Source organism: Castor canadensis, chromosome 13 (assembly GCF_047511655.1).
Source record: "Castor canadensis chromosome 13, mCasCan1.hap1v2, whole genome shotgun sequence".
Lineage (NCBI taxonomy): Eukaryota > Metazoa > Chordata > Mammalia > Rodentia > Castoridae > Castor > Castor canadensis.
In genome coordinates, this window is record NC_133398.1 from 12,051,515 (window position 1) to 12,066,483 (window position 14,969).

The 14,969-nt window shown below is 36.5% G+C and overlaps 2 protein-coding genes across 15 annotated transcripts in view; both read right to left on the minus strand.

The window, feature by feature from the left end:
• Rabgap1 (RAB GTPase activating protein 1) overlaps positions 1-14,969 on the minus strand; it is a 166,582-nt gene that overhangs the window by 70,203 nt on the left and 81,410 nt on the right. Inside the window, exon 1 of one of the 14 annotated variants that reach the window (XM_074051055.1) lies at positions 11,781-11,917. The exons of the other annotated variants lie outside the window; for them this stretch is intronic. Coding sequence (XP_073907156.1) covers positions 11,781-11,783 — 3 coding nt within the window. The 5' untranslated portion in view covers positions 11,784-11,917. Of the gene's footprint in view, positions 1-11,780; positions 11,918-14,969 lie in introns of those variants that run through there. 14 annotated transcript variants of the gene reach the window in all.
• Positions 32-11,799, minus strand: Gpr21 (G protein-coupled receptor 21). The gene has a single exon (XM_074051068.1). The coding sequence runs from the start codon at positions 11,797-11,799 to the stop codon at positions 10,750-10,752; it is 1,050 nt and encodes a 349-aa protein (XP_073907169.1). The 3' UTR covers positions 32-10,749.

A 14,969-nucleotide genomic window follows, 5' to 3' on the forward strand; every position in this document is an offset into this window, starting at 1 on the left:
GGTGGGGGCAGGGGGGAGAAATGAACCAAGCCTTGTATGCACATATGAATAATAAAAGAAAAATGAAAAAAAAAAAAAAGAATCTTACTACTAATGCAACATGTATATCATCTTGAAGGGACTATGTTGGCGTCATTTTCATTCAAGGAGGAGGATCATTCTGAAATTCAGAACCAGATTCTAAATTTGGTTTTAATTTTACTTCCAGTGCTCTACAGGCTACAATAAAATTATGTTAATAATACATAATGTTAACTTAACTTAAATAGGAATGGTTACCATGTCATGAAAAAGGGGAACTATTAAAAAGGCTTGAGTCAGATTCTGTTCCCCAGGGGCTAACAAAGTCAGAACACACAAATGACCTTTCTTTTTTGCCAGGGGAGGTTTTCTAGCTATAAATAAATGGCTTTGGTAGTGGGTGTTTCCTCAGTTTTTCTGAAAGAAATTTCACAAATAAATCATCTTGTCTAAATGCTGCAACTTCTACATTCTCCCCCAAATACTGTTTTACTAACTCAATTCAATTCACTATTTGCTGAAAGCTGATATAATTTAAATTTTTACTTTCGGCAGGCTATTACTTTTGTATTTTGTGCAAAACCAATACAACCCTTCTGTAACATGCCAGTAAATCTATCATTAAATGGCTACAATCATGCTAATTTAATGAAGATATGTTTTTTGCACTGCAAAGGGTTTTCTCACGTCATCTATTGTCTGATTACTTCATTAGGGTCTTCATCTAAGAGTCCTTTGGGTTCCTTTAATCTTGCCCAGTTGGATACTTTATGAAATATCATTCAAGGAGGAGGGTGGGCCAAGGAGGATAATCATACTACAGAAATTCTGCTCTACCCAGAGCTTAGGACATCTCATATACTACCTTTCAAGGAACTCTAACATCTTACCTATGTAATACCAGAGAGCACTCTGCATTTCCTCTCATGACCTCATAATGCCAGGTCTTATATTATATTGTATCACAGCACCATAAACACACAAATCTATTAACTACATAAACATATATGTACTACATAAATGTGTGTTTTCTTTATACATTCCTTCCCATGATGGAATTCCTTCTCATGATGTAAAAACGAAGGATGCTTTCCAGTATTTGCTGCCTTTTTAAAAACAAAAATCTAAATAAATCCATATACATACCTTTGAGGCATAATATGGTAGATAAGGAACCAAAAAGTTCTTACAGCCCCAAATTCATTCCTACAACTCTAAAAAAGAGAAAATACCGACTCTGCCTATTTTTCTTGGAGGATGAAATAAGATAAGGAACAGAAAACTGGTCTATAAAGAACCACAGGTAACAGTGCTATTGTGCTCTCATTTCCTGCTGCAGTCATATGTTATAAGGCTATGTTTCCTCCCTTGTTTGCCTTTACTTCTGCTAAAATTCATGTGCCTTTTCATAAATGTACTCTATGTCCTTTATAAAAATAATGCACCTTTAAAGGTCAAATGGTACATAGCTTAAAATGAAATATCCTGATTCCTAGCACCTTGCTCCTGACAGGCAACCATTTCTACCTCTAAACCTCTCTCCCTCCCTTAAGCTGTTTGTTTTTTCTTCCTAATTCTGAATGAAATGACTAAATTGCTATTTTCTTGGCTTTTTCACATAAGCCATTATCTTCAGATTTTGTAGTAAAGAAGATGATACTATAGCTCTATTAATAGACCCATAGGAACACCCCTCCCCCCCATAAACACTTCTCTTCCCCTCATCCTCTCTATATAATTTTGCTACCAATTTTGGCTAAACTAGTATCACTTATAACTGAATCAGAGTACATCTACAATTTAATTTCCCTTCTTTAATGTTCTATTTTCTGTAGTCACTAATTGATTTTTTTTCTTTTCCTCAGTTTTCTATGCATCTTCCCATACAATGTATATATTTATGTATACTTCCCTAAAAATCTGACAGAACAGTAGGGTTGGGGATGTAACTCCATTGTAGAGTACTTATTAGCATGCTTGACCCTGTGTCCCATCCCCAAATCCAAAAGAAAAAAAAAAATCTGACAGGACCCACCTCCTAATGCCTTCCTTTTAGACTAGCTCACATTTTCCAATTTAGACTAGCTGCCTCTAAGTCACCTGCACAGTTGTCTTCCCCAGAGTTTATAAATTCCCTTTACTGCTCCTGTTTCCTAGATTTTGCACTGTTTTAGGCTTCCTTCTTCATCTAGGGAAGCATATTGTTCAGTAACTTCCTAAGAAAGTATCTAAGACAGGTGAATATTCTGGAACCCTGCATCTCAAAATGGGTTTATGTTACCCTCACACTTGAATTAACAGTTTAACTGGGCATAAAATGCTGGGTTGAAAAATTATTTCTCAAAAATTTGAAGTTGCAGGATGCCGGTGACTCACCCTGTAAACCTAGCTAATTGGGATGGTGAGATCAGGAGGTTCAAGGCCAGCCCAGTATTTGCGAGACCCCATCTGCAAAATAACAGGAGCAAAACGGACTGGAGGTGTGGCCCAAGTGGTACAGTGCCTGCTTTACAAGTGCGAAGCCTTAAGTTCAAACCCAAGTCCCCCTTAAAAGAAACAAAGAAGAAAAGTTTGAAGTTATTCGCCATTATCTTTGAGCTTCACTGTGGCAGAAAGTTCAAAGCCGTTCAGATCCTTACTCTTTGTCTGTTTCTACTCTGCTTCTTCCTCAGATCAAGACGCTTTCAGGATTTTTCTTTATCCCCAGTGTTCTGAGATTTTATAATAATTTGCTATCATGTCAGTCTTTTTATTACGTTGCACTGAACCTTTCATTATCCTTTAGTGCTGGCAATTCTTGTTATATCTGAGAATTTCCTTCTTTCTTCTTTTCTATTCTGTTTCTAAAAACCCTGACAGATATTGGACCTCCTTAATTGAGCCTCTCATTATCTTCCTTTTCATCTACTATTTTCCATCTGTCTTCCCCCTCCCCCTCTAGCTGGCTTATGTCATTTCCAGCTTTTCTGATTTTTAAAAATGTCTTATTAAATAAATCTTAAATTGCAAGAGCTCTTTCTTGTTCTTTCTGTTCATTTTTTTATGGCACCTTGTTCTTCTTTAATGAATATGAATTCTTCCCTGGGAATAACTGGGACTTTTTTTGTGGGGGGGGGGGAAGCTCTTTGGCAACCTGAATTATGTTTCTTTTATTTCTATTGTTTGTTTGGGGCTCTGTATTGAGAATCTTTTCTCAAAAGTCCATTGAACCCTTGCTAGTTTTGTTTGTTTGTTTGTTTTGGTGGTACCAGGGTTTGAACTCAGGGCCTCAAGTTTGCTAGGCAGGCACTTTACCATTTGAACCACTCCACCAGCCCTTGCTGGCTGTTTTAATATCAAAAGACAAGTAGCTGAATGCAATGGTGCTTGCCTATATTCTTATTCAGGATGCCGAGGCAGAATTGCAAATTCAAGGCTAGCCTGGGCTACCTAGGAAGATGTGTCTCAAAAAAACCCAAAAACCCAAAAACCAAACCAAAACAAAAACCCTACCTGGAAGCTCTGTATGCATGGGGGTACTTATTGACTGACTGGTATCACCTTTAGGTGGCCATTTTGTTTGAGAGTCCTCAAATGTCAATCCCTAGAATGGACTCCTCTAATCTCTTTTTAGGTTGAAGCCTGGTTGAGAGCATTCTAGAAGTGTAGGCAAACAAGTGGACTAATTATTTAACATACAGATTTTATCTTGCTACTCCTTTGGTGGGGAAGTGGGGCAGTACTGAGGTTTGACAGGCAGGCAGTCTACCACTTGAGCCACACCTCCAGCCCTTTATCACTTTTTAAAAAATTTTTTTTATTTTTTAGATGAGGTCTTACATTTTTGCCAAGGCTGCCTTGGGACCTAGATCCTCCTACCTAAGGCCTTCCGGGTAGCTGGGATCATAGGTGAACACCATCATTGCCTGGTTTATTGGCTAGGATGGAGTCTCCCTAACTATTTTTTTTTGCCAGGCTGGCAGCAAACCACAATTCTCTTGATCTCTGCCTCCTGAGTAGCTGGGATTGCAGCAGTGAAACACCAGCTGAAACTCATATTCTTAACAAGATAGCTCAGTCCCGTCTTCAGCCTATGCCTGGTATCCAGAGTGTCTGCTCAATTTATCCAAAGAGTCAATTGCCCATCTTCTGCTGCAAGGGTAAAAACAACAACAACAAACAAAAAAAAGTCGCCTATTTGAGCCAGCTCTGGCTAGGGATTAACATGGGGTGGGATAAAGGAGTGTGGATTTTTAGCTTTATACTACTGTACACTTGTAGGGTCCAATTCCCAAGTAGTTATTGGGTTCTATCGTTTTTCATTTTTGTTCCTAACCCTCCCTTGACTTTAGGATTCAGCTTTGTTGATTCTGAGTCAGTTACCACTTCCACTGGATTTCTATACCCCAAAATTTTGGCATTATTCACCTGCCATATCTATTATACCTTTGCTTTTATTTACAGGGGAGTTAACAGCAATAAATGTGCATATTCAATATGCCAAATTTAGCAGGAAGTCTAGCATATGTTTTTAAGCCTAAGAGTTAACTTACACACTGCTAAAAGACACAGGCCTTAGAGTAAAAGAACTGGATTTAAATTATAATGCTTACTTTGTGAGTTTATATGGAACTTTTCAAGTTTCCTAACTTCACTAAGCCTAAGTTTCCTCACCTATAAAATAGGGAAATAACTACCTGAAAAATTCCTGTGAAAATTAAATGAAGAATCTAGGTTTTGGAGTCAGAAAGACCTGGGATTAAGTCCCAGATCTTCCATTTATAAGCTATGCAACTTTAAATCTTAGTTTCCTTATTTCTATAATGGGTTAATAATAGTTACTAGCTCATAAAAGTTCACATAGTGTTGGAAGAATTAAATAATGTTTATAAAGTTCTCTAGAAACATAATGAGCCTCAGTTAACATTTATATTGTCACTTATGCTTCCCTATGCCTAGAATTATACACATACAAACACCTGTGGATATCCCAGGACATGGCCAAGTCAAGTTAAAGTCCAACTTTAGGCAAAAGCAATATGGAATATTAGATTAAGGGAATGAATTAAGCAGAAGTCTGGGTATTACCATAAATCGGTTTTCTGTCTATAAAATGACAGAAGAAGACCAAGTACTTCCTAAGGTCTTTTTCAATTTAATTGCTCCTCCTTGCCTCTTTTGCTATAAATGATCTGACAGGCTGTGTACTTAATGTCTCAACCTGACTGATACTATTAATTTTTATAGGTATTTTATTAATTTCTGGTTTTACAACTAGGCACACTATGAACACCAAGATAAGTTGCTCACCTAACCTAACAAAAAGGAATGAGGCTGCCCTTTAAATAGTTATAAAACATGAAATCAATATGGTTTATGATAAGAAATATCAGTGATACAAAACCATCTTAAAAAGAAAGAATGAATTGCAGCTTTACAGAACTACTAAGACGTTCAGAAATCTGACTAAAAGGCAAATAACAAAAGAAGTTAATTAGACTGGTGGAATAGCTCAAGAGGTAAGAGCACCTGCCTAGCAAGTGTGAGGCCCTGAGTTCAAACCCCAGTACTGCAAAAAACAAAAAACCAAAAGAAGTTAATTAAACTAAAGATACATGTCATTTCAATGGAAGGCTGACCAGTTCTGGGAGCAGAGATACCAGTACTCTTCATTTCAACTTTGTGATTCCAATGACAGGCTTTCCTTGGAACCATACTCCCATGGATACCAAGGGTCTACTGTATATGCATTATGTAAACTTACCCTAAAGAACAGACTTGTGTACATTCCTCCAGATAAAGTCACTCTGTGAGGCTCCTTAAAAGATAAGATAATCATGGAATTTCCCACGTGAAACATCTGGAGACTACAAAGTTCTACAAGAAAGAGGTAATACTTCTTTAGATCCCCTATCTAAGGCCAACTACACTACCTGGCACACAAAAGAGCTTGCTAGTAAGTGCTTCTCTAAAAGCTACTGCACTTGCATAATGTAATATTCCAATCCTATAGTAGTATCATTTAAAATATTTCCTTCTGAAAAAAATAAAACAACACACTTCCTTTTGGACACATGACCAATGGTATGTTAAGAAAGGGAAGGGAAGGGAAGACCGAGCTAGAAAACTAGTAAAGACTAAAAAGGGACACAAAGCAAAATCACATAGCTAAAAGTTTCTTTCACTAAGGCTGGCTATACTTCCTGGATTTTGTGACTGATTTTAAAGTCTCCTTTATTTGAATCCAGAGCCAAGAAGGTGTGATCCAAATACATATTTCTTATCCATGGTGTGAGAAATTGGCAATTTGATAGCAGTGCCTGATATAAGGTAACCTGAGAAGTAAAGTTACCTAATATATAGAGTACTGACTCCCACGCTAGTCTCTTGGTATCATTTATTAGCATAGAATGACATAAACCAAGTAGAAGGATGCTCATAAGGCTGTGGACTACTTTTTGAATAGTCCTATACTCTCTCAGAGAAAAGGCTGGTGACAAGAAGTAATAATTAGAGTCAGTCATTCATTCTAAAAAATTTATTAAAACTTCTACTCAGAGCCTATGTTAGAATTTGGGGATAAAGATGTCAAGAGACAATGTCCCTTGCCTTCAGAGAGTCTGTAGATTCAGAAAGTAAATGAAAGCAGTCATATGTTGAATTTAAGGAATTTTAGGAATGCAAGGATTCTGTCTTTTTTTTCGGGTCTGAGATTACTAAATAGCATAGGGCAGTGATCCAACATTGAGCCTCAAAGTTCTTATTGGAATATAGCTTCCTTACATGTAATGGCATGGCAGATCAAATAACAGTAATCATTTTTATTTGCAAAGCACATTACAATTTTCAAAGTACTTTCACATTCATTATCTAAATCCATCCTATGAAATATGAAAGGACCATTAGGTCTTTTTCTATAAGAAATCAATGCTTAGAGCAGTGACTCACCCTATTAATTAACAGAAACCTAGATTTTTAAATTTTCAGCTTGATGTTCATTTTTATATCATCATGCTCCTTTGTCACCCAAATTTTAAAAGAAAAGCCAAATGACTCATTTATAACCATAAGAAATGTCTATATTTCCAGCTTCTATAAAATAGTATCAATAATGTACACATTTATTTTTATTTTTGGAGGTCTGAGGATTGAACCCAATTGTGTGCATTCAATAAAGACATATTTAGTTTTTCTTCAACCTAAAATGGGAAAATTATGCAACAATAAATACTTTACTCCCCCAAATCTGCTCATATAACAATAAATTTTGATTTTTCAAATAATTTATTTCACAAATCTGTTATGATACAGAAACACATAGTGAAATCACTATATTTCCTATAAAGTCAATGAGCAAATTTTTCAAACAAGCCTTTGAAAAGCTGAAGAAAGACTCCCCCAAACCATTCCATCATCTGTGAGCCTGCAAGCCTATTGCTTCATTTTCAAGTTTGCAGAGAGAGACAATGCATTCATAGCATGAAAATTCAAGTTTTTCCAATTCTTAAAATACTGAGACAAATTATTCAAGTACCAAGGAAAAGCCATTATAAAAGGCTCAAAAATTTATCCAGCAATAAAGCTTAAAGAAAACCTTTCCCAACGCAGGATTTTAAGTAAGAGGCAGCAGGTCCATGAAAAATTCAAATATCTATTTTGGTGAATGACACCATTCCCTCTAAAATGGAGCACTAGTCCATTTGTAAGTACTTTTATACTTCTAAGAGGCAAAACAAAAAAACAAAACAAAAAACCTTAATTGAAATCACTGCATAAAAACACACAACTCATTTATAAACAAAACAATTTGCCTAATCTTGCTTGAAAATTTACTATGAAATAATTTCAACATAATCTCTATAAGCATATGCATCTGACACTATTCATATACCATATAAAGTTAAATGAGCTATTCAAGTCTAAAGATGTACTTTTTTTCTTATTCTGAACTAGCCATCATCAAATGTTGCATTGAATATGCCAGGATGAAAAGATTAAACACAAACTCTCCAAACAAATCATGCAGAGAATGGTTCTGTCCACTGAAGATTGTATAACTGTGTCCCTGTCATTCCCCCCTTAAGCCCAACATTCACATACAATAAAATATAATAAAACAAAAGGCTGTAGGCAAAGAATGTGAGAATAATAGAATTAATACCTGGAAGAAAACTTTAGAGTTTGTTTATATAGCACAATGAAGAATGATAATCTGCAAAAGTATTTGCTGTTAAGAAAGCATCAGCTGGGGAGGATGACACCATTTTTCTTTAAAATTACTTTATCTACTTAATTTCTACTTTAGTTTGGGGGCAAAAACAAAAACATTTGGTATTAAGAGAAGAATGAAAACATCCATTAACAAAAGATCCTACTGAAAGAATTGTCTTTTCAGTCATTAAAAAAAAAAAAGCTCGATTAGCCCTTACCAGAATAATGAAAACAGATGGATTTTTCCAACCTAATAAGATGACACCCTATTGGAGGATAAAATCAAAAGGGCCCAGCTCTTTTTAAAAGCAAAATTTGTCCATTTAAAAAATGTAAAACTTTTGCTGCCAATTTAAACATGAAATTTCTATGACAATTAAGTCTTTAAAGATTCCTATACTTGCTAAAATGAAAATTTATATACAAACTGCAAATCTGAGATTACAGTCTCTATAGCATAAATGAAAAAAATAATTTTTTAGATCTGTAATAAAGGGGTAAATATACAACATAACATTTTTCATAATCAAAAAGGTTTTTCTATTTGAAATGGCAATTTAACAAAGCAATTTCTAACCTGGCAATTTCAATATGAGCTCTAAATTTTCAAATAGCTTTTGGGATGAACTCAGAATCTGAAATTTGAAGATTTATATAATACTTAAGTCACTTAAAATAAAAAAGTTTAAAATAAAAGACATTTTAGGTTAAAATCAAATCTATGTCTAAAACCTAAAAGTGGAATAGGCTGGGAATGTAGCTCAGTGGTAGAGCACTTGCCTAGGATGTTCAAGGCCTGAGTTCCAGGCAAAACCAAACAAAAATTGCTGTCCTTTATATACAAGGGGCATAAAGAACTTTAACATCATGATGGAAAGCCAAAGCATATTTGCCTGTTTTTATAAATATCCACATCCTTTCTTGGGTTTCTTCCATCTCCCTGAATATCACTGCTATACTCAGATTACATCTAGCCAAAGGCAGAGATTGGAAGAGTCTCCTGAAGATTTAAAAAAAATTAAAACCAGCAGAAAAGTAGAGGCAATTAATGTGTGGAGCTGCCAGAAATTCTTCTCTCCTTTTAAAAGAAATAAAGCTTTTGCTTAAAGATAATCATTTTAAAAACAAAATATAATACTACATACAAACACACACATTTCTAATAATAATCCTACAGAACAATAATAAAATTCTATAGATTTTGCTAGTACTTTGGAAAAACAAAAACAAACTGGTAAGGAAAAGCTATATGTTAAAGGATTTTTTTTTTTCCAGGAAGAGAACAGCAATAAAGAGACAGATTAACAAGTATTTTCCTTTCACCCCTTCAAAGTAGAATCCTTCCTTTTCAAAATGAATTAGTTGCTACTATATTAGTGGATTTTGTTTAGCCTCAAAGAAAACATCTCAACTCCCTGTTTTAAAAAATCAATTAGTATATTTCAGTATATCTATCTATCTATCATCTATATCCCTATGTATTTTTGGGGGGTGCTGGGGATAGAACACAGAGCTTTGTGGATGCAAAGCATGCACTCTACCACTGAGATATGTATCTCTACCAACAGTATATTTTTTCTGACTCAGCTGTTTTTCTGATACCTTTCTCCTTAATGTTCTAATATTTCAAAAATCTTTGGATAAAAACAGGTAACACTAAAGTCACATTTTTATATATCTTCACCATTATAAATAGACAGCTATCAGTCTATCATTAAATTGTTTTTCACTTATTTAAACACAGTTTGTTACAGAAGTGAAACTTAATCCAATTATTCTCAGTATATTCAAACACACAGGCACAGGAAAAAGTATTGCAACACAATCACTTCTATGCACACATATCTTTAGATTTCTGGGAAGCATAGCACAAAATGTAGCTCAGCTTTTTATAAAATTGTATTACTTGACTTCATTTTTGCTTCACAGTCCTTTGCAAAATTCTAAAAGTTATGTTCATTATTCTCCCTGTTAAGAATTCTCTTAAGAGACTACAACAGAAAACATTTAGGTACCTCAATGACAGTGTTGAAACTTGCAGTGTACTTATATTTTGGCATAGATAAAAAATAAAAATCCTGTTAATTCACCAGTATATTTTAATGTTCTCTGTTAAAAGATATCAATTGCCCATGAACTCTAAATAACTGGGAAAATCCAGAAAAGCAACAAGAAAATGATGACTTTTTAAAATACTGACGCTTTTCACACCAGGTTCAGTCATGCCAGCTAGAGAAAGGTGTTAGATATGGCTTTATTCCTTTTAAATGTGAGAACTGTAGTCATTTCCATGACATTTCAAAAACTGGAATCAAGAGCAATTTTTCTTCATGATCCTGATTCTTGTGATTCAAAATCATGTTCAGAAAATCATTTCTATAACCTTAGAAGGTATTTGGATAGACTGCATGCTACTATTTAGAGCCAAATAATACTGTCCCAGACTTCCTAGTGAACTAGGGCTACAAAGAGATAACAAGGGAAAAATAAAGCTAAAATACCTCCCCCTCCCCCAAGTGACTGAGTATCTGAGCTACTTCAGACATGACATCTATTAAGGGGGCCTTTGCTCCTAACTGTATAAGGGTCCTTGGCTGTAGTCTGACTTGCACAAGAAGCACACACAGCTCCTGAGAGGCGCTTCAGTCCCCTTTGGAAAACACTGTTGGACAGACTGTAAATGATACAGTTGCAGAAACTGTTACTAATAGCAAGCCAGGTTGTTAAGAAGGATGCAAAGCGGTTGCTGTAGCCAGTGGAACTCTCCAACAAGAAGTAGATGATATATGGCAACCAGAGGATATAAAATACACTAGTGATTCGAAACAGGACCATGGCATAACGCTTATCAGGACAGGCCTGTACTTCCTCAGTCTCCCCACTCTGGCTGCTGAAGCGGGCTTGCCTTTCGCTGATTTCCTTTGTGTGCTGTTGGCAGATGCGGAAGATGTTGAAATAGGTGAAGCAGACAATGAGGGCTGCTGGGGCATATAACATCATCACGATGAACAAGGTGAAGTACGGGTCAGTGTGCCAGGACTCTGCACACCACTGAAAGACATCTCCATGATATCCAGGTTTGCCCCAGTGAAAAAAGGAAGGCAGGAAGACCAGGGTAGAGTACAACCAAATCAGGAAAATACACAGGCGTAGTCTCCAGGGTGTAACCAGAGTATTATAGCTTAAAGGCTTAGTGATGGCAATGTATCTATCAATGCTGATACAGGCCAGCGAGGCCATGGAGACACTCTTCAGAACTGATACTACAAAACCAAATATCTGGCAAGTCAAGGACTCCTCTACTGGAAGTGGGTAGTGGAGGAGTGATAAAGAAGGGACTAGACAGCTTACCCCTACCAAAAGGTCAGCATATGCCATTGTCTGGATAAAATAACTTGTAGTGTGATGGTTCAACAAAGGTGCACAGTGAAATACAAAAATCACAATGATGTTGCCAGAAATAATCAATACAGTTAGAAAGACAATAATCAGCACTTCCAAAAGGCAAAAACTGACAGTTCCCAAGTAGTCAAATGGCAAGAGGCAAAAAAGGTGGGTGCTCTGATTACCATCCAAGGTGGAGTTCATCTTGAGCTCAGGAGCGATCTCTTACTTCATGCTGCCGCTTGGCTGCTGCCAACATTTCAAAGGAGCAGCTGCTGTCATTGCGGTCAGCTTTGCATGTGAGTAATAATGCCAGAGGAGCCTTAGTCCCCAAGCTCCCGATGATGCTTCTCTGGTGCATTGCCTGCAGTGTAAATCCCCTTTAAATCCTTCTCGGAATAGGGAGAGCCAAAAGCAGTTGTCTGGCCAGTCCCAGATGAGGCCATAGTGCCAGATTCACCATACACATAGCACCAGGGAAGTAAGACAAACTCTGGGGACAATGTCTTCAGGCCAAGTGAGGGTAGGGGGAAGGGGCAGAAGGAGAGAGGAGATTAGGAGCTTCAGCAGGAGTTGTAATGAGTCTCCTCTGAACAGCTGATAGAAGAAAAGGAGAGAGTATTTTACATTTTGCATCCAGTGCCCTTATCAAAGAACCTAGCTAGCTCAGGCTGGCCTCAATCCTCCCACTCTACCCCTCCTGGTACCGTGATTTATGGCTATCTTCAGTAGCACCCTACATAACTGGTCTTTACAAAGGAGGAACAGCAACACCAAGCTTTCAAGATCAACATAAAAGAAAAGCAATCATAGATCGATCTACTCCCATTTTCTTTTATTTGACCCTTTTGGGGAAGAAAAGGAATGTGCTTACAGCAATTCGGAAAAGCATTCCACTACAATTACCACTAATAAAAATTAGCCAAGATAACTTGTTTTCTCCATGAAATCCAATGTAATATTTTACTTCTGAAAAAATTTTAATAGAATTTATCTGTTTAGCTCAATTTCAGAGTGTTACCTGCAATTCTGCATGCTGCAATCCAAACAAAGGCCACAATAAATCCTTAACAGAAAGCCTTGCAACGCAGGAATGTGCTTCAGCCAGAGTACTGCAGAACTGAGACACAGAGGGAGGGGATAAAGGAGTAGGAGGGGAAACAAGGAGAAGAGGGGGCTTGGGAAATGGAAGAAAGGGGGAAGGGAAAAACGCATGTGTGCACACACACACACTCAGACATCCTTCGTGGCTCATTAGAATTCATCACCAGAGGCGTCTCCCTAATTTCCACACTGCACAATGGGGGAATTACTTAGTATGCCTGCAGTGCGGCATTTGAAAGCTGTTTCCTCGTCTGTCTGGAATCCCCCTCTTTAGCAGATAAACAGAATCCAGGCTCTTTGCAAGGAAAAGGGGTAGTAACCAGAGCAAAGAGTCAGGAATTAGAATGATACACTGCCAGAGGGGCAATGGTGAGGGGAAATTCTTATTTTTGTGTAGTATGTTCCTAAGAACAAAGAACAGTATTAAAGAAAGAAAATGTGTTAATAGTAAGGCAACTGGGAGATCATAATTTTAGCTGCACAAGAAGTTCTAGCTAGAAGGCTAAATACTGAGCATTAGTTTTCTAATGATTCACTGGGAATTGACCAGCATGAAGAAACTTTAAAAATAGTTTTTCAAGAGAAAAAATTTAAAAATTGCTTAATTTCATATTGGAAAAACAGTACACACATAGAGAAATTACATGGTTCCTGTTATTTGACACTATTTATAGTTATCTTTCTTTTTGGGGGATTTCTGTTTTGTTTTGTTTTCAGTGCTGGGGATTGAACCTAGGGTCTTGTGCACTCTAGGTAAGTTCTCTACCACTGAACTAGATTCCCAGCCCTCATTATCCTATAGTTTTGAGATATCATTTTTTGCTTTTACTCTGCTGAGAGCAGTACACAAGGATACAAACAAAAGTCAGAAAAATAAATGTACCCATTCCCACTACAACTTGAAAGTTACAGAAAATTTTCATACAAATATAGTCTTTGTCTATTTAAGACAATGCAAATTAGGATTATATTGTGCTTTTTTCAGGTAAAGTCATAAAATGATGACAATTTTCAGCTAACATGGAGTGGGATGCTAACAGGCATGTTGTAATTTTAGTATCTTTTCTCACTTTAGTTCAAGTGAGCTGAACTTTCAACTCACTTTTCTAAATAAAATTTTGTATTCCCAGTAGAGTAAAAGAAGGTAAACACTGGTATGTAAAGCAGGTCTATGTACCTGAATAGAGATATATATCATGTAATCCAACTTTCATGTTTATTTGTTTCATACATATACTTTCTAATTGTAGCAAAAGACCACCTATAGCCAGAATTCAATGGACTGCATTTAAAACCTGAAGCACTGTGCTTATTACATGAAAGCCAGCAACTAAAAAACCTATTTGAGTATAAGGCTGCTAGCATTATTTGACAGGCCTACTGGAAAACATGGCATAGTGTGGCCTCACTAAAAAGACTGATAGCATTAAAGGGACATCCATCTGGTTCAAATCCTTGCTCTGATTTTACTTAGCATTTTTAACCTCAGTTTCATTATCTGTAAAATGAGAATAATACTCTCTACTACTTCACAGGGTTATTAGGAAATAGAGCTGGTGTACACAAGAAGCTTATCAACACCCAGACATAGGGGCATGTAACTTTATTTTTTTCTCATACATCAAAAATATCCTTCCTAAAGAACCGGTGTTTTCACACCAATCATACTGAATTACTTGAGGGTGGGCTCCTCTCTTACTGTGACGGCATAGTTCTCAAGCACAAAATTGCTATTCTCTGGATACAATACTGTCATGTACTACTAAAATACATCAAGGGGATGCATACGCAAGGAAAGTGAAGATACCTGGCGAGAAGGAAGGATGATATAACACGAATTATTCCCCGAACACAAATACTCGCTCTGCCTAGGTCTCCAGGCCTGACTTTACCCCTGGGCTCACTCTTCCATTTTCAATTTGCCTGTTAGACTCACATCTTTAATTTAGATGTCTTCAGAGATTTGATCTGCAATATGTTGAAAACTGAATACATTTTTAAAATATCATATAAGCCTCATATTTTCCCAACACCTTTTTAGGCACTTTGGTGTAAGATTAAGGAATCATCATGACTGTATTCTCCCTCAATGCAATGTTCTTAGTCACTAAATGCCAGGAGTCTATTTCTAGAATGGTTATGTCATTCCCTCCTTTTGGCTTTTAGTTTATGCCATCATTATCATCTGAGTTTCTGGTTTTGTTACTTTTCCTAATTTATTTATTTCTCCCTGATAATATATTCAAAGGTATAAATTCTGCTATGGTATT